Source organism: Otolemur garnettii, unplaced genomic scaffold, assembly GCF_000181295.1.
Source record: "Otolemur garnettii isolate 467f Iridium unplaced genomic scaffold, OtoGar3 scaffold00198, whole genome shotgun sequence".
NCBI classification, from domain to species: Eukaryota; Metazoa; Chordata; class Mammalia; order Primates; family Galagidae; genus Otolemur; species Otolemur garnettii.
The window spans coordinates 354257-368252 of record NW_003852593.1 but is presented as its reverse complement, the minus strand read 5'-3'; the positions used below and the strand labels follow the sequence as shown (position 1 = coordinate 368252).

The following is a 13996-nucleotide window of genomic DNA, read 5'->3' as shown; positions in this document are numbered from 1 at the left end:
GTCCAGGCAGAGCAGTTGCGGCGTCTGTTGCCTCCAGCGCGCTCGCTCGGGCTCGGGCGGCTCCAGCTGGGATGGCGGCGGCGGCTGAGTCCGGGGCCCGCCCCTGGCTGGGCGACGGCGCCCAGAGGCCCAGAAGCCCGGTCTGTAGCCCAGTACTGGGCGGCGGAGGCCGCACGCGCCTAGGGTTGGGGTCGGGGCCGGAGCGTGCGGGCGTCAGACCCCCGGGTCCCGCGGCTTGGCAGGGGCACAGCTTCCGGAAGGTAACGCTCACCAAGCCCACCTTCTGCCACCTCTGCTCGGACTTCATCTGGGGGCTGGCCGGCTTCCTGTGCGACGGTGAGCTCCCGGCCGGAGTCCTTCCGAGGCGGGGCGGGCTTAGCCCAGGACGCGCGCAACCGCGCACGCCGGGGTCCGGTTCCCTGACTCCGACCCTAACCCATGATCCGGGTTCTCCCACCTCGGAGCGCGCCCCTCACCCTGAGCTCCGCTCTGCCGGCGACGGCCTTTCCAGGACAGGCCTCACCTCCTGCTGGCCCTGAGAGGGTGCAGCTCTTTCAGAGGTGGGAGCTTGTGCCCCATTCAGGGTTGCGATTGGAATTCGGGGGCTGTATGTGGCAGGGTGTGCTGGGGACAGTTGCGGTGGCTGAAGCCAGCTGACCTCTCCTGGCGCCTAGGGTAGCAGTTGTGGCCACGCAGGACTGGCCTGGTTTCCCAGGTGCGGCACCTCAGCTGCTTAGGAGACAGGGCTGGGGTGAGGGTGACCCTCCCCTCTAGGCTCCCTGGTGCTTCCAGGGTTGGCGCTTTTTTTTTTTTTTTTTTTTTGACGGAGTCTCACTTTGTCACTCTTGGTCGAGTGCTGTTGCGTCATAGCTCAACAGCAACCTCAAACTCTTGGGCTCAATCAGTTGTCTTGCCTCAGCCTCCCTAGTAGCTGGAACTACAGGCACCTGCCACTATGATTTGTTTGTTTGTTTGTTTGTTTTTGTTTGTTTAGCAGGCATGGGCCAGGTTCAAACCCACCAGCCCTGGCGCCTGTGGCCAGTGCCCTAACCACTGAGCTATGGGCACCCCCTGAAGCTGGCTCTTTTCTGGTCCTCTATCCTATAAGCAGGTGGGCCCTGGAGACCATAGAATAGCTTCTGTGGAAGGAGGCTGGGACAGGGTCAGGTGTTTGTGTGGATCCTAAGGATGCTGGACACCAACTGTCCTGGCCTGTGGTGAGAAATAGGGGGGTGCTAAGGAGGCAGGCCTTTGGGGACAGCCAGAGCCTGTAGAGGAGGCTGGGCCTCTCACACAAAAGGAATGTTTTTGCGGTGGACATGACACAGTCCCTCTGACACCCTGGGCTGCACGAGGTGGCCTACACCACTGGCATGATGTGATCGGGTTTCTTTTTTTTTTTGTAGAGACAGAGTCTCACTTTATTGCCCTTAGTAGAGTGCTGAGGCGTCACAGCTCACAGCAACCTCCAACTTCCAGGCTTAAGCGATTCTCTTGCTTCATTCTCCCGAGTAGCTGAGACTACAGGCGCCTGCCACAACGCCGGCTATTTTTTGGTTGCTGGCTATTTTTTGGTTGCAGTTCGGCCCAGCCAGGTTTGAACCTGCCTCCCTCGGTATATGGGGCCGGCGCCCTACTCACTGAGCTACAGGTGACGCCCATGTGTGATCTAGTTTTTTGTGGGATCATAGACCTTGCATTGCCCTGCCACCCAGGAGTGCCAGGGAGTCCCCTGAGGCAGATGTGCAGGTGAAGCCTGAATCAGCTCCAGCTCTGAGGCTAGACCATTACTTATCAACCTTTTTTTTTTAATCTCACAGTACAGTTAAATTTATAATTAAACTTCCATGGCATACTTAAATTATGTTGATCAATAAGGGAGTTTAAAAAAATACTATCCTTTGAACTTCTTTCAAAACAATTAATGATCTTTAAAAATTTTTGTGCACACCAGTTGAAAATCACTGGGATAAATGATTGGATTTGACACACAGGGTAAAAGGTATAGAAAATAGTCTGAGAGTAGACTCCCGGTCCCTTTCATGGGTGTGACCCTTTGCAGGTGGGGCTCTGTAGCCCTGAGCATCCTCCTGGGACAAAGCAGCTCACTGAATGAGGCTGGCAGGATGCCTGGGAAGGTCCTGGCAGGGCTATGGGCTGAGGGGGAGGCTGGTCAGTGTTTGCTGCGGTTGCTGTCCCTGCAGCTATTGTCCTTTCTCCCTATTTCTCTCCTTGAACCAGCATTCCGGAAGTTTTTCTCTAGAACAGCCCATGAAGAACTTTTGTGCAGCCTCTTCTAGGGACTGGGGTGTTTGGGGCCACGGCAGGGAGGGGGGTGCACTGCAACTGAGGGCCTTTTGGAAGAGCTGCCTGTCCCCAGACCAGGCTGCCTCAAGGCTCCGTGGTCAGTCTTCACCGATGGCTGTCTTGATAGATGTGTCCTGCCCACTCCTAGCCACTGCAGCCTCAGCCTTCCTGTTATCCCTACCTTATGGGGTCCAGACCCCTCCCTAACTCTGTGTCTCCTAGCTGAGTGCCTATGGGAAGCTGGAGTTGGGTGTGCAGTTTGCTGCCTTCTTGGCCCTCCTGAGTGCTGCCCTGGGCCCCTTGCACACAGCAAATGCACAATGTTCCCTGCCATGGGGGGGGCCCCTAGGCTGTCCACCTCCTGCTATCTTGAGCCCTCACTTGGCTGGCTCGCCTGCCTGCCTCTGGTGGCGTTGGATCTCAGGTGCAGCGTATAGCACAGTTTGGGTGGAGTGAGGGAAGAGTGTCCCTGGGGGAGCCAGTCTCCTACAGAGATGCAGGAGCTTGCAAGGCCCCCTGCCCATCTTGTGAGCTCCAAGACTGCAGAGGAAGAAGGACAGCTTAGCCTGTGTAAGAGGGGTGGGGCTGCAGTCAGGACAGTTAGAGCCACCCAGGCCACAGTTTCTCAGATGAGGGAGGGGAACTTGGAGGAGCACAGTGCCTGGGACTGCCTAATGGGTTGGTGAGAATTGGCTGAGTGGTCCTGCTGGCCTTCTTGGGTGGGATGGGACCCACTTACAGACTCCTGTTCCCATAGTCTGCAACTTCATGTCCCATGAGAAGTGTCTGAAGCATGTGAAGACCCCATGCACCAGCGTCGCACCCAGCCTGGTCCGGGTGAGTGTGGAGTGGGGGTGCTACATCTGCCGGGAGGGTGGGGGCTGTTGGCCCTCGAGGAGCAGAGGCACTGAAACCCAGGCTGTCTTCCTGCTGTCAGACTTTCATTATACTTGTGGTTAAAACGGAAGGGTTGGAAAACTGCTCAGTATTAAAAGGAATCAGCTGTTCACATACCTAGAGCCATGGATGGGCCTCTAGGGGGCTGTGCTGAGAAAAGCCGATCCCAAAGGGGATCTGCATGATATAAAATGTTCTGGAAATATAACTAGATAAGGAAGTGGCTGTGGCTATGAAAGAGCAGTGGAGAGAAGGATGGAGGTTTCTGTGTCTTCACTGCCTGTCAGCACTGTGGCTGTGATGCTACTTTTGCACGATGCCACCACTGGGGGGAACTGAGCCAAGGATGTGAAAGAGCTCCATCATTTCTCACAGATGCAGTGAGTTTACATGGATCTCCAGAGAGCAAGTTAGAACAGACAGTAACAGTAAACTTTGGAGTCTTGGCCATCAACGTCCTTCAGGGCTCTGGGCTGGGCAAGGGGATGACTGGCCTGGGTCCCTGCAGGGCACAGGGCACTTCCCTTCCCTGTGAGGTTGGTGAAGGCAGTGGCATGTAGGGAAGGGCTTGCGGTGTGGGTCCTGTTGTGTGGGCCGTGGTAATTCCTCATCCCTGAGCCTTGCCCTCTGCAGATTCCTTGATGTACTGTGCCCAGGGTGCAGTGGTTGGTGCTGGCTGTGAGTAGGCAGTGAGGGCAAGACCCACAGGTGCACCTACTGCTGCACAGGTGCTCTGCCTGTGGCTTTTCCCACTGTTGTTTGATCCCAGGTTTGGGAGCAACTTGATTACCAGGCTGAGTGCAGAAAAGCCTGAGGACGCTAGCTCCTGGTGGTAGCCAGCATCCTTGGGTGCTGCATCCTTGGGACCACCGTGAGTGGTCCCTCACGATCTAAAGTTGATTTTAATGATTTATTTTGTATATTTTACTAAATTAAAAAATAGGAATATGTCTCTCAAATATATGCATGATGGAAAATTTAGAAATATAGTTACTTAACAAAATAACCATCACCCACCATTCTGGCAAGTCCCCAGTTATCATTCTGATATTTTTCTGTTGTACATATTTTGGGATTTGGGGGGTAAAGACAAGAGTCAGGAATGAAGAAGACTTGAGCCCTTTTGCTGTCTCTTCTCATGGATAGGCAGAACCCCCCCCAACACACACATTATAGCCTGGGGGGTCCTGGTGGTGCATTGAGAGCCTTTGAACCTGAGGAGACACATGCAGTGGAGATGACAGGTGCCCTCCCTGCCAAAAAAACAGGACTAGATAGACATCACAGAGCCTTCTCCTCAGTTTTTAATTGTCCTGTCTGGCAGCCCCAAGGCTGTGGCTGTGGCTGTGACTGCTGCTGGGGCCTCCTAGACCAGTCATGAGGAGTCTCCAGCAGAGGCTTGAGTGGCAGGATGACCCAGGTGCGGAGGGAAGGGGTGTTGGCATGGGCAGTCATGGAGTGTTTAGGTCAGGGGTCCTCAAATTTTTTAAACAGGGGGCCAGTTCACTGTCCCTCAGACCATTAGAGGGCCAGACTGTGGGCCCTGGGATGAGTCAGCTGCTAAGCAGGACAGGCAGTGATGGCAAAAACACCCAGCGGGCCAGATAAATGTTCTAGGCAGGCTACATCTGGCCCCTGGGCCATAGTTTGAGGATGCCTGGTTAGGTGGATATGTGGGCCAGTGAGGTAAAGCTGCCCTTTGCTCCTGCCAGGTCCCTGTGGCTCACTGCTTTGGCCCCCGGGGCATCTACAAGCGCAAGTTCTGTGCTGTCTGTCGCAAGGGCCTGGAGGCACCTGCATTCCGCTGTGAAGGTATCCTCTGGAGCCTACCTGCCTCTCCCACCTGACACAGGGTCCTGGTCTCTGCTGCCCCAGGCAACCCATACCCTTTTCCAACTCACACCTTATTAGGGTTAGGGCTGGCCTAGGGGCTGTGGCCACATGCTGGGAGCTAGGGGCAAGGACCAGTGGAGCAAAGAGGCCAAAGGGTATAGGGGGCCATAGTGGGCAAGAGGCCACTAACCCTGCCTGCCCCCCAGTGTGTGAGCTGTACCTTCACCCCGACTGTGTGCCCTTCGCCTGCAGTGACTGCCGCCAGTGTCACCAGGATGGACACCAGGATCATGTGAGTGTGTGGGTGTCAGGGCGCTAAGTGCCAGCCTGGGGGTGCAGCCACCAGCCCAACTGCTGACTGTCTCCTCTTTCCAGGACGTGCATCATCACCACCACTGGCGGGAGGGGAACTTGTCTTCCGGAGCACGCTGTGAGGTCTGCAGGAAGACATGCAGCTCCTCGGAGGTGCTGGCTGGCCTGCGCTGCGAGTGGTGTGGGGTCCAGGTGGGCTCCTGGTGGAGAGTGGGATGGTGGGAGGGGACAGGAGTGGTGAGGAGTGCAGGTGCCGAGGCAGGAGAGGTTACCTAGTCCCTGGGGGAGGGGACCAGGGAGAAGGGTCTCTGTCCCACTCTGGCATGGGACATAGCCCCAATGTACTATCAAAGTGGGGTGCAGAGCCATTAGCCCTGTCTCTGCGTGGGTGCTCCACCTGGGCTCAAGCCTATACCCCTAGGCCCACTCGGTCTGTTCCTCGGTGCTTGCTCCTGAGTGCACCTTTGGGCGCCTGCGCTCCCTGGTCCTGCCCCCAGCATGTGTGCGCCTGTTGTCCCGCAACTTCAGCAAGATGCAGTGCTTCCACATCACTGAGATGATGGCCCCAGAGCTCGGTGAGGCATGGGGACCTTGGGCAAGCCATGTGCTGTGGGCAGCGGGCACTGTGTGAGGAGTGAGGAGTGCATGTGCCCATCTGTAGGCAACGGGGATAGTAGTGCAGATGGAGGTGCTGCTGCAGGCCCAGGCAGAGAGACGCTGGCACCTCCAGAGTCCAGTAAGTGGCCCCTGCCCTGTCCCGCACCTACCCTTGCCCCGTCCCCCACCCACCTCTGCCCCGTCCCCCATCCATCCCTGCCCTGTCCCCCACCCACCCTAGCCCCATCCCCCAACCCTGGGTTTCACACACGTTTCCCCACCCAGGCAAGCAGACATTGAAGATCTTTGATGGTGATGATGCAGTGAGGAGAAACCAGTTCCGAGTCATCACCATCTCCCGCCTGGCCCCCAGGGAGGAGGTGCTGGTAAGGGAGGTCCTGGGCTAGGGCAGGAGCTAGGGTACCACTGCAGCCTCCATACTGGCCACCCTCTGCAGGAGGCTGCGCTGCGGGCCTACTACATCCTTGAAGACCCTGACAGCCTGGAGCTACACCCGCTGCCCTCTCAGGCTGGTAATGCCCTGGCTTGGGCCAAGGCTGGGATCTTGGAAGAGGAGGAGGGCGTGAAAGGCCCAGGGTCTTGTGAGACTGTGCCAGAGGCCTGGGTCATCCGTGCTCTGCCCCAAGCCCAGGAAGTCCTGAAGATCTACCCTGGCTGGTTCAAGTGAGACTGGCTGGGCCTGGGTCTGCCAGGTGGGTGGGAGTGTGGGGGAGTCTGGTGCCTGACTCCTGGCACCCACAGGATGGGTATGGCCTACGTGTCCCTGTGTGTGACACCGCAGAGCACAGCCAGGAAGGTGGTACTGGAGGCCCTGCCGCTGCTTGGTCGCCAGGTGTGTATCCTGGGTCCGCCCGTGCTGGGCAGACAGGGCCACTGCCCAGTAGGCCTAGTGTGGCAACCCGTCACTTACCCAGGCCTAATGGCCTGCCTTCTGTGCCCACAGGCTGAGGGTCCTCAGAGCTTCCATCTGGTGGAGGTGCTCATGGGCAGCCGGCAGGGTGAGTGGGCATCCTGGACCTGCTGCCTCAGGGGCTCCTTCAGGGTGGCTCCTAAGACGTCGAAGGCAGACCCTGTCCTGACAATTCTACCCTGTGTCTATACGTGTTCTGGGGACACAGGGATGGGGGTGGGGCAGCCATCTGCAGAGCTGGGCCAGGAGCCCAGTGCTGATGGGCTATGCCCTGGCCCCTGCAGTCCAGCGGACAGTGCTGGCAGATGAAGAGCTCCTGCTCAACCGGCTTTGGGACATCCGGCAGGTCAGTGGGTATGGATACAGCCCCAAGCACCTATTGGCCCATAGCCATGACCTCTACCCACCAAGAGCAGTATCTCCCCCAGGGATAGACTCAGCCCTGGCTAGCTGACTCTCCCGGCCAACAAGTAACCTGTTCCAGCAGGGTGGGCTGTTGAACCACAGACCCTTCTGAGTTTCCTATGGGGAATAGATGGGCTTATCCACAAGAAGGAAGCCTCCTGGCCTCCTTTCCTCTTTTCATCTTGGCTCAGCTCTGGGGAATCTTCTCAGTGACTCCTTTTGTGGGTGAGGTGGCAGAGAGCCTGGTGCTGGGGGAGCTGTCCCTACCCACTTAGCACCTGCCTCCCCCCCAGACCTCCTTGCGGCAGGTGAGCCAGACACGGTTCTACGTGGCAGAGAACAGAACTCCGGTTCCTCGAATCACCCTGTTTGTTGGTGGTCTGCCTCCTGGCTTGTCTTCCCAGGAGTACAGTGACCTGCTGCATGAAGCTGTGGCCACCAAAGGTGTGACTGCTGCGGTTGGCCAGGGGCTAGCTGGTAGGGGACAGGGGGCTGACGGCAAGCAGTGGGGACCACAGTGCTGAGGCTCCTGGCTTGCCACACACCATCTGGGTGCTGTCCTTACCTCCAGGCCTATCCTGCATGTCCTCCTCTGAGGGGCTGCTGCGTCTCACACCCTTTTTGGCCTTTTCCTATAGACCTGGCTTCTGTCTCTCTCCCTGGGTGGGCCCTGTGACTTCCGGGGGTAGGGAATCCTGTAGCTGGGTATGTGAAGTCACCCTAGAACCAGGTGGTCAGAAGGGCTGGCGCACAATATGGGGGGAGGTCAGACCCCAGAGGGAGGAGGCCTTGCCTCCAGGCCTCAGCACTGTGTGCCCTTCACCACATGCCACCCTGACTGCATCCTGCCTTTGCAGCCACCGTGGTGTCCGTGAGTCACGTCTACTCCTCCCAAGGTGAGTGTTGTGGTCACGTGTGACCAAAGGTCATTCCTGCAGTTAGGTGGAAAAGCCCTGCCCTCTTGAGCACCTAACCTTTGCCTCAGGGAGCTGTGTGCTGGGGAGGTGTCTCAGCCGTGCACAGGGCAGGCCTCATCTGAGACTTGGGCCTTGCCACAGGTGCAGTAGTGCTGGATGTTGCCTGCTTCGCAGAGGCTGAGCGGCTGTACATGCTGGTCAGGGACACGGCTGTGCAGGGCCGGGCATTGACCGCACTGGTGCTCCCAGATGTGCTGGTGAGTGAGCGGTTCCTGGGCTGGCTTTTCAAACACACCAGGGGGCTGTCGGAGAAAAGCCCAGGTCTTCAGATGCGCAGTTCCCATGGCCAGATGTACACTGTGGCCTGGCATTGTTCCCTCGGGCTCCTTGGGCCAGTCAGTGCTGCCGTGTTCATACCTCAGGACAGCCCAGGAAGGACACTGCTGCCCATTGTATTTCATGGGGCCCAAGGCCAGAGAGTTAGCACTTGTCTTGGCACCCAGTAGGTAAAGTCTGCATCTCAGAGCATTGTGGGGCCAGCTGTCCCTTGAACTCTGAGGCCTCTACCTAGTTGGGACAACTACAGGACACAGCTATCAGCCCCACAGAATATACTGGGCCCATTGGGGCTGCCTAAGGACCATGTGTAATCATCTCACTAGCCCCCTCCTCTCAGGCATAGCATTGCCCCTGGGAGGACTTGTGGCCCCTGCCCCTTGCCTAGAGCCCCCCACTATAATCCTGGCAGTAGGTAGAGCGCCCTGACAGGACACTGCCTTTAAGGCCTGGTAGTACCTGGGAGGGGTGTGCAGCAGCCTCGGGGTAGAGGGTACCACCTGTGGGCAAAATGTGGTTTAGAGCAGTTGGGACTGGAGCCTGGAATCCCTGTACCTGGTATTCCCAGAGGAGCCTCTGTGGTCCTAAGTCCCCACCCCTACCTGGTTCCACCAGGGGTCTGCAACTGCTTTGCTCTACTCAATCCTGACCTTTGATCCCTGGGCCCTGACCCCAGTCCAATTTAAGCAGAAAGTGCAGAATGAGTGTGGTAGTCTATAACTATGGTAGGTGAAGCCTTCTAGCTCTTTGTATCTGGCCCTTCACACCTGCCCGCCCAGGTCAGGACAGGTTGGCCATCAGCCCCGGCCCCAGCCTTGTATACTCCATGGGCAGAGCTGGGTGTGGGGCCAACATACACTTTCTCTCTCCTGTCAGCTGCCTGCCCTGGGGTGAGTGGGTAAGTGGTGACCACAGGGGGCTCTGCCTGTCCAGTGGGTCACATGGCCTGAGTGTGTCCTTGCCCCAAGCCATGGCCCAGCCGTGTGCCACACCCACCCTTTGTCCGCACCAGCCTATCTGTCCATCACCCAGCCCAGCCCTAGGCCCACTGTGTTTAGACCCCTGGGTGCTGTTTCTTGTAGTAGTGTGTAGGAAGTTGGGCTCTATCTTTTGGCTTTGGGGAGACATTTGGCCACCCATGGACTGAGCAGCTTTTTCTGGCTGCTATGTAGATGGGTGGGAGCCTAGGAGCTGCTGTTCTCTAAAGGGGCACACCGGGGACCCCTTGAGGGACAGGCCTTGGTCTGGCTGCTTGGTGGGCAGGGCCCTACGTGGGTTTCCAGCCTGGGCTATGCTGTGAGGGCCAGGTGGGGGATGTGGTCTGTTCCCGTGTGGCACAGCAGGAAGGGCCAGGCCTTTTTGCTTGGAATGCCCCAGCTGGTCTCAGTGCCGCCCTACCAGCTTCCAGTGAGGCCTCGGGTGTGAGGTGCAGCCATGCCTTCCCTAGGAGGGGCTGGGCCCAGGCTGGAAACCTGGGGGGAAACCAGGGGGATGCCTGATTGTGGGTCCCTGTTCTCACCCAACCTTTGTCTGTCAGCACTCAGAGCTGCCCCCAGACAGCTGTCCTCTCCTTGTGTTCGTGAATCCCAAGAGTGGAGGCCTCAAGGGCCGGGACCTGCTCTGTAGCTTCCGGAAGCTGCTGAACCCTCACCAGGTTTTTGAGCTGACCAGTGTGGGTCCTCTTCCTGGGTGAGTTTTGTATCCAAGGCAGTGCCCACTGTGGTTCTGCACTGAGTGGCTGGGGTGGACCGGGTGTGGGAGCTGCTGCACCTCCCTTGGTCCTTCCTTGGTCCCGAAACTTCTGTGAGATTCTGCTGGAGTCCTCCACAAGCTGGAGCCATGCATTTGAAAAGGAAGTAGCCAGGAGTGATGGGCATGAGGTGGCTGGTGAGGGATACTCCCTGTCTCCCTCCTGCCAGGTTCCACCTGTTCTCCCAGGTGCCCTGCTTCCGAGTGCTGGTATGTGGTGGGGACGGCACTGTGGGCTGGGTGCTGGCTGCCCTGGAGGAAACACGGCACCATCTGGCCTGCCCGGAACCTTCTGTGGCCATCTTGCCACTGGGCACAGGTGTGCTGAGCCACTGAGCTGAGGGTTGGGCCCTAGGGTTTTTTCTTTCCTGCACCAAGTCCCACCTGAGACCTGGGGTGGTGTCTCTGCCCTATAGGTGGGGCTAGATGTGGAGATGTACTGTCTTGCTTGCATTCCAGGAAACGACCTAGGCCGAGTCCTCCGCTGGGGGGCTGGCTACAGTGGGGAGGACCCCTTCTCAGTGCTGGTGTCCGTGGATGAGGCTGACGCTGTGCTCATGGACCGCTGGACCATCTTGCTGGACGCTCACCAGGATGGCAGTGCAGAGAATGGTGTAATAGACGCAGAGCCCCCTAAGGTATCAGGGTGGTGTGGTGTGGGCTGGGCATCTGCTAGGCTCTTGTGTGTGACTGCTGTATGTCTAGGTGCTTGTCCTCCTCCTAGCCATGTGCTGCAGGGGCCAGCCCCATCCTCTTTGTAAATGCAGCTGTTGAGGTACAGAGTGTGTCCAGGAGGGTGGGGGACGGGGCACTGTGCTAGGAGTGCCTAGCTTATGGAGGCCATGCCCAGGGCTGCTGGCCCCAGAAGCTGCAACTTGGGCCCATGCTACTTGGGCCCATGTAAGAGTTCGGTATGGGGTGAGGAGGCTGGATCCACCTTGGGGGAGCTCAGGAGTGCCTGGTGGGCTGCAGATCCTGGGAGATAACGCCTGTCCCCAGATTGTACAGATGAGCAACTACTGTGGCATTGGCATTGATGCAGAGCTGAGCCTGGACTTCCACCAGGCCCGGAATGAGGAGCCTGGCAAGTTCACCAGCAGGTACCCAAGTGCCAGGAACAGCCGCCTGGGCAATGTGGGCCTACCACATGGTGATCACATACTTCCTGGGGATTTGCCAGCAGGGACAGGCTGGGAGGGGCCAGAGCCGGGGACTGCCTCATGCAGGTGATGGTGGAGTGGGCCCTCCTCTCTGCAGGTTCCATAACAAGGGCGTGTATGTGCGCGTTGGGCTGCAGAAGATCAGCCAGGCACGCGGCCTGCACAGGGAGATCCGGCTGCAGGTGGGGCAGCAGGAAGTGCCTCTGCCCAGCATTGAGGGCCTCATCTTTATCAACATTCCCAGGTATGGGCAGCAACTCCTGGGGTTCCTGGGGCTGTGCTATGGCCTGTGGCCCCTGGCAGCCCGTGCCTCACCTCTGTGCTCCCCCTACCATGGCAGCTGGGGCTCAGGAGCCGACCTGTGGGGTTCGGATAGTGACACGAGGTTCGAGAAGCCGCGCATGGACGACGGGCTGCTGGAGGTGGTGGGCGTCACAGGTGTTGTCCACATGGTGAGCTGGCCAGCCAGGCATGGGGGTGGGGTGGCCCAGGTAGTAGTGCTCATGGCTCTGCTGAGCACCTCACCTCTCCTATGGCAGGGCCAGGTCCAGGGTGGGCTGCGCTCTGGAATCCGCATCGCCCAGGGCTCCTACTTTCGGGTCACACTTCTCAAGGCCATCCCTGTGCAGGTGGATGGGGAGCCCTGGGTTCAGGCCCCTGGGAACATGATTATCTCGGCTGCTGGCCCAAAGGTACAGCAGGTGGGGATGGGGATGGGCAGTGGTTTCCTTGGGTGGGGCCTGGGTCTTCCCTGAGCCCAGGAAGCCAAGAGGCCAGTGAGGCAGCTGCCACTCAGTGGGAACAAAACCCTGTCAGCCTCATGGGGGGAAGAGGGCATGGTAGAGGATGCCCAATGCTGGGGTACCAGTCAGGGCAGCTTTGCCTGGTCCTTCCTATTCAGAGCCTGGATCCCAGGGTTGGGGGCCTGGCAGTACACCTGGGTGTGACCTGCTACATTAGCCTGGCTCCTGACTCCTGCCTTGGGACAGGTCCACATGTTGCGGAAAGCCAAGCAGAAGCCCAGAAAGGCCGGGACCTCTAGGGATGCCCGAGTGGATGCCACAGCTACCCCTGAGGGTGACCCCAAGTAGTGGTGGCTGAGGTGGCAGGGCCAGTGGGAGCATCAGCACCGCCATCCTCATCAGTTCCTCTGGGCACAGCTCTGCGCCGGAGTCAGTAGTGGCTGGCCAGTGATGGACTTGGCTACAGTATCTTCCTGGGTCCCAGGACGTTTCCAGCCCTCTCTCTCATCTAGTGTCATATGGAAACTGCTGGGTGGGTGGTAGCTGTTTCCCTTTCTGTTTGGGACTAGGTCATGTGACCAGGGTGTGTGTGGCTGGGCAGCTCTCTGCCCTGTTGCAGGACCTTGGGAAGGCATGATGGGGCCCCAGGCCACCCTTCTTCCTCCCCACCTCCCAGCACCAGCTGGACAGAGCTTGTACAGCTGTTTGGGTCAGTCTGAACTCATTTTGTGCTCTTCAGGCTGTGCCCCTGGATGGACCTTCACAGCTAAGACTCTGGGTATGCCATGTCCAATAGGTGGAGATGGTACCAGCTGCTGTACTCTTACTATCCCCTGCAGGAGGTGTAGGCTGTTCCCATATCATTGTCTGCCTGGAGGGACGGCAGTGGCCCTGGTCTCCTGGCCTCACTGTAGGCCCTCAGTGTAGGGGTTAGGGTGAGCCAGGCCACCCTTTCCTGGGGCCCTGTGGTGGGGGATGGGAGCCTCTGCTGCCCAAGGCTGGGTGGGTTTGGTGCTGCCCATGCAGCAGAAGTGTGGACTGGGCCCTGGGTGTCCCCCTTTTAGCACTGGGCAGATCAGAGAACTTTATGGAAGTGAGTAGCCTCTGGTGCTGTGGAGGGGGGGGCAGGGAGCACTGGGACCCCTTCCTGCCAATAGTCAGCCTCCCATGTTAGTACACTCTTCTGCCAGTGCTGCTGGCCAGGGTGCACATGCTGACTGGTGGCCCTGCTTGAGTAAGACAGTTGCACGTGTGCCCTCTGCCCAAGGGTTTGGGGGCACATTTTATACTTCTGACTATAGGAGTCTGACCAGTCAAACTAAGGCTCCCCATTTACTTGTGGGCACATCAGCCTTCACCTCAAGGAGGGCCTGTTTTGGCCTCCTGGGGGCCTTGCTGCTACCCCCACCCCCACTTTTGCCAAAACTGCTCAGATGAGCGATCATGATGGCCCCTGCGCCTCAGCACGCACATTCCTTGTGTCTGCTGTCACTCGTGATTATCATCTTAAAACTAGTGTGTAACGGTGTAGTTACTGTCTCTGTGTTGTTGAGATGACTTGTCCTGTGTTTGCCCAGATAGGGTCTGTGTCTGTGGGGTAGAAGCCCTTCCATGTGTCACTTATCACTACCTGAACATAGCAGTAAATTATGTTAAGGGATAAATACAGTCTGGGCACTGCTGTCCTGCATGCCTCCTGTGTCTGCATACTTGACCACTGTTGGAGGAGGGGTGGGGAGAGGAGAGCGCTTTTGATACCTGGCCTGGCAATGTGTCTGTTGGGAAGTAGGTGAGTAAATGTGTGAAAAT

The 13996-nt window shown here is 58.1% G+C and overlaps 1 protein-coding gene across 2 annotated transcripts; it reads left to right on the top strand.

Moving 5' to 3' along the window:
• The first annotated feature begins 32 nt into the window (after positions 1–32).
• Positions 33–13988, top strand: DGKQ (diacylglycerol kinase theta). Of its 2 annotated transcripts, XM_003801111.3 has the most exons (23): positions 33–336; positions 3065–3144; positions 4917–5016; positions 5244–5329; positions 5413–5541; positions 5771–5924; positions 6011–6085; positions 6232–6332; positions 6404–6630; positions 6709–6799; positions 6911–6965; positions 7162–7223; positions 7576–7726; positions 8140–8178; positions 8341–8456; positions 10073–10224; positions 10455–10603; positions 10744–10922; positions 11284–11384; positions 11542–11688; positions 11785–11896; positions 11984–12136; positions 12434–13988. In XM_003801111.3, exons 1-23 carry the CDS (start codon positions 72–74, stop codon positions 12533–12535), a joined length of 2826 nt encoding a protein of 941 aa, XP_003801159.1. In that variant the 5' UTR covers positions 33–71; the 3' UTR covers positions 12536–13988. The 2 variants fall into 2 exon arrangements, with proteins under 2 accessions (XP_003801159.1, XP_023363456.1); XM_023507688.1 differs by lacking the exons at positions 33–336; positions 3065–3144 and adding an exon at positions 4555–4624.
• The last annotated feature ends 8 nt before the right edge of the window (positions 13989–13996 follow it).